The 4,525-nt window shown below is 35.9% G+C and overlaps 1 protein-coding gene across 1 annotated transcript; it reads left to right on the top strand.

The window, feature by feature from the left end:
* Positions 1-943: 943 nt before the first annotated feature.
* LOC138382920 (olfactory receptor 14L1-like) lies at positions 944-4,212 on the top strand. Its single transcript, XM_069467531.1, has 2 exons — positions 944-980; positions 3,227-4,212. Exons 1-2 carry the CDS (start codon positions 944-946, stop codon positions 4,210-4,212), a joined length of 1,023 nt encoding a protein of 340 aa, XP_069323632.1.
* Positions 4,213-4,525: the final 313 nt, after the last annotated feature.

The following is a 4,525-nucleotide window of genomic DNA, read 5'->3' as shown; positions in this document are numbered from 1 at the left end:
CTACAACTAATTTTATCAATAAGGAATTAGTATTCACAATATAAAAATAATTACCACGTACTAATAAAATAAACCCAATTTTAAGTAAAGCAATATTTGAACAGCACTCTATAAAAGAGGCAATGCAATGGCCACTCATTGGAGTGAGAAATAGCATCAAATGCCACAGAACTAGATAAGAGTCAGGCACTGAGGCCATGTCAACATGTTTTATCTTTGCTATCAGTACCATGCCCAGGAATGTCTTAAGACAGGAGTAACAGATCGTTTTTCCATTTTAAAATTTAGTGTTCACATACTAAATTGACTTGGGATGGGAAGGGCATGAAAAGGGTAACAATATGCCCATTAGGGAAGAATATTAGAATGCAAATATTAAAAATAGAAATCTAGTTCCAGAATCTCAGTTTGGGTTTAGGCCTGTTGTCCAAGTATAATTATTGACCCCTTTCTTTCACTGTCAGCATGAGTGTTTTATCTACTTGAGTCTCTGGGTGTGTGGAAGATTACTGTTCAGTTAATTCCCATTCTTTTATCCTACATCTCAAAGAAAGGAGCTTTTCTTTATTGGTAGCCACTGGAATTAATCAAAGCTCTGCTTTGCTTCTTGTTCCCAAAAGGATGTATTTAAAATACAAGGGATCTTATCTCCAGAGACCTCAGAATTATGAAAAGCTTCTCTCACTAGATCTCAGTTATTAACCACCATTTCATTACAAAGACTGAATCGTAGCAAAAGGGAAACCGGATGTGGTATTCATCAGGTTTGTATTTCTGGATCAGGGACAAGATAATGATATTTGCAATCTCAACTTAAGGGCTGTAGCCACATTGTGAGATTAGGGCATTTTTCAATTTGATCTGATGTATCTTCAGGTAAACTGAGGATTCTTCTGGGACAAAGAAACAGGAATTTGAAATTTTGAATAACTGAAGTTGCTCAATGACCCAGTTCAGCAGAAATCAGCCCACATCATGCAGTAAGTTCAATATTGTACCTTTGGAAAACCATAGAAAGGTTATTTATTTTTCAATTAATAGGTTGCACTTATGGATTTGTTTACCATGTTCTTAGCTAATGTACAGATCAAGGACCATAAATTTTAGACTAAATACCAATTTCTTTTACTTGGGTGATAGTGGTTTAGGATCTCAGGGTGAGCAGTGTGTATCTATGAAAGCTTGGGAAAGAAAAGGGAGAGGTTTCTTAATGAGTCTCAATGTGTGGTGGGATTGCATGAGTCTAAATTTCCTTTCATGGGTGACAGTTTTGGGGTCTGTGTATGGGGGGGGGGGTGTGTGTGTGTGTGTGTGTTAAATGAAAGGATGTTCTGTAGACATTTTGAAATGTTTGCATTGACTAAAATTTTAAAAATTCATAATCAATTGGGCAATCCCAGTGCTGTTCTTCAACTCTGCGTAGTAGTCCTCACATTATGGTCCTCAGTATCTGCTCTTTTCATTAGTATCACCATATAATCCATTTAAAATTTTTTTGAATAGAAGAGATATTAGGCAGTGTTGGTATACTTCAGCACATAAGGAACAAATAATATACTTTAATATAAACATGTATATTCAATATGTGAGGATATAGTCAAAACAGACTCCCCAAAGGAGGTTAATCCTACTCTTGGTCACAGCAAACATTTTTCTTTCCATTTCTTTGCATCTGTCCCTCCAACAACAGGCTGTCTAGGCAACCAATATGAGAAAGATAGAACCAGTAGAAATACAAGATTTTCCAGGAGAGAGACACTCAGTTGATTCCTTCTAGGTTTTCTTTCCCTGTTTAATTGTTGACCTTCCCTAGAAAGACAAGGAAATCAATGATGGCCTAGAGTGAGAACTGGAGGAGAGAGAGAGAGAGATTATATAACAGAAAAATATAAGGAATCTTTTAGATACAATGAAAATGGTATGCCCTGATTGTGGTGGTGGTTTCATAGTCATATACAACTGTCAAAACTTCTTGAATTGCAAAGTTTACATTGGTACAGTTTATTGTGTATAAATTATTGATACATAAATTAATAAGGGAAAAATCCATTTCAGAGTTTGCTTCACACACTGTAGAAGTCTAGGAGCTAAACTTAGATAGCATTTTACTATACTACAGCAAAACCAAGCAAAATTTAGAAAACATAGAATGAGTGACAGATGCTATGAAAGATTACCATAGAAATTGCTCAGTAGCTTTCCATGTCCTTAGTACATACTTAATATACTACTTTTTTATCTCAACATTAAAGATGAACTCTGAAGACCAGCAAAAAATGGGACTGACTTGAATGCACATTTTCTAGGTAATCCATATTCATATACCTATCACAATCATATCATAAATACTTTTGTCCCTCTGCCTTTTACTATGGGGCTCTCTTTAAAAATTGCAGTCTAAAAATCATTTGGTAAAACACTTCTCACGACCTTGCTGAGATAATAGTTCTCTACCACTCTTCTATAGAAGCACAAAGTAAGACCAATCTCTTTTCCAGATGCAATACATTATCAGTATTTCTTATCGGTTGTGTTATTGTTTATAATGTCAGACTCCACATAGTATCTTACTTTACTATGTTTTGTATTTGATTAGGTTTTGAATTCAAGAAGGCTTCTTGAGGAACATTTTACTCTAAGAGCCTATCATTATGCCTATTAAGTGAGATGTTTAACAAGTGTCTCCTGATAGTTTTTGAAAGGTTGTGACTATAATCTCACTGAATAGTTATGAAACAAAGAGTCTTATTAAGATTACTTATAGGACTTTGCTTTCATTTTAGTCGAAACTGAGGAGGACTATGACAAAACATTTGCAATGCTATACTTCAACACATAAGGAGCAAATAATATGCCTCAATATATATATGGATGTTGAATATGTGAGAATAATACTAATATTCATTTTTCCCAAGTATATATACTTTTGTTAATAATACTATGTATATTCTTTGTTGATTATTTCATTGTTATTCATTATCACTTTTTTATTTTGCATTTTGTTTGTACCTCTTCCATACACCTCATATACCAAGATGCATTTACTGAGAATATGCTTTGTATAAAGCGCTATGCTGTGTCATTGAGATTTAGCTTTAGAAATATACTATCTATATGTGCATATGAGCAATGTTTTCTTTAATTATCACAAATTCCGTTGCCTCAGAAGTATCATTTGGGCTAGCCATATTTGATATATCTATAGTCCACTCTTCTTTCTCCTTAGGAAGAAATGGAATGACCACAGATGATGATAACAGAACTGAAGTTGCTGAATTTCTCCTTATGGGATTTTCAGACTCCTGGGAGATGCAGATTGTACATGCTGCTGTATTTTTACTGGTTTACCTGGCAGCTCTCACAGGGAATCTCCTAATCATCATGCTTACCGCTCTGGATGTTCACCTCCAAACTCCAATGTATTTCTTTCTGAGAAACTTGTCTTTCTTAGATTTTTGCTACATCTCTGTCACAGCCCCCAAGTCTATTGTCAGTTCCTTGACTCATGACACCTCCATTTCTTTCTTTGGGTGTGCTCTGCAAGCCTTCTCTTTCATGGACTTGGCAACTACTGAGGTAGCCATCCTTACAGTGATGTCCTATGACCGCTATGTGGCCATCTGCCAGCCCTTACATTATGAGATCATCATAAATCAGGGGGCTTGTGTGAAGATGATGGGCATGTCATGGCTCAGTGGAGTGATCTGTGGACTCATGCATGTGACAGCAATATTTTCATTACCATTCTGTGGGCCCAATAGAGTACACCAATTTTTCTGTGATATTCCGCAGCTCCTGAGCCTGGTAGACTCCAAAGTAATTATCATTGAGACTGGAATCATGGTTTTGGGTACAAGTCTTGTGATAATCTGCTTTGTGTCAATTACTCTCTCTTACATGTACATTTTTTCTGTCATCATGAGGATTCCATCTAAGGAGGGTAGATCAAAAACATTTTCCACCTGCATTCCACACCTTGTGGTTGCAGCACTCTTTATGATATCTGGTAGTGTTGCCTATGTTAAGCCAATTTCAAATTCCCCCTCAGTTTTGGATGTTCTCCTGTCGGTGTTCTACACGGTGGTTCCCCCGACCCTGAACCCCATCATCTACAGTCTGAGGAATAAGGACATGAAGGCAGCCCTGAGAAGGCAGTGTGGAACTAGATGGAGAACTTGGTTAGGGACCAGAACTCCTGAACTCTTGTTCTAACTGGGCAATGTTTAAGCTTCCTGAATTTATATTTTCAGTTGATTGCTGAACTCTTTCTTGATTTTTTAAATGGAATTCAGCAGTAGTCTAGCAATGGTCTTCATATTTGGGTGAATCCAACTACCGGAATGCACCTAAAGGTACTCTGGGGTGTTCAAAATATTAGAATTTGTACTTTTATTCATTTTCATGTTTTATCCTCCTCAAAATTTTAAAAATTATATTGTACTCATTAATACAATATATTAAGACAATTACTAATATAAAACCAATTAATATAATATATGTATATTGCCATGGTAGAACAAGATTA

This window comes from Eulemur rufifrons, chromosome 4 (assembly GCF_041146395.1).
Source record: "Eulemur rufifrons isolate Redbay chromosome 4, OSU_ERuf_1, whole genome shotgun sequence".
NCBI classification, from domain to species: Eukaryota; Metazoa; Chordata; class Mammalia; order Primates; family Lemuridae; genus Eulemur; species Eulemur rufifrons.
The sequence above is the reverse complement of the archived record's forward strand: the minus strand, read 5'-3'. Positions and strand labels throughout refer to the sequence as shown.

Coding starts and splice junctions, on each gene's coding strand:
- LOC138382920 (XM_069467531.1), top strand. CDS start 944: ATGACCCAGTTCAGCAGAAATCAGCCCACATCATGCA. Junction 981..3,226: donor AAATCAGCCCACATCATGCA/GTAAGTTCAATA, acceptor CTTTCTCCTTAG/GAAGAAATGGAATGACCACA.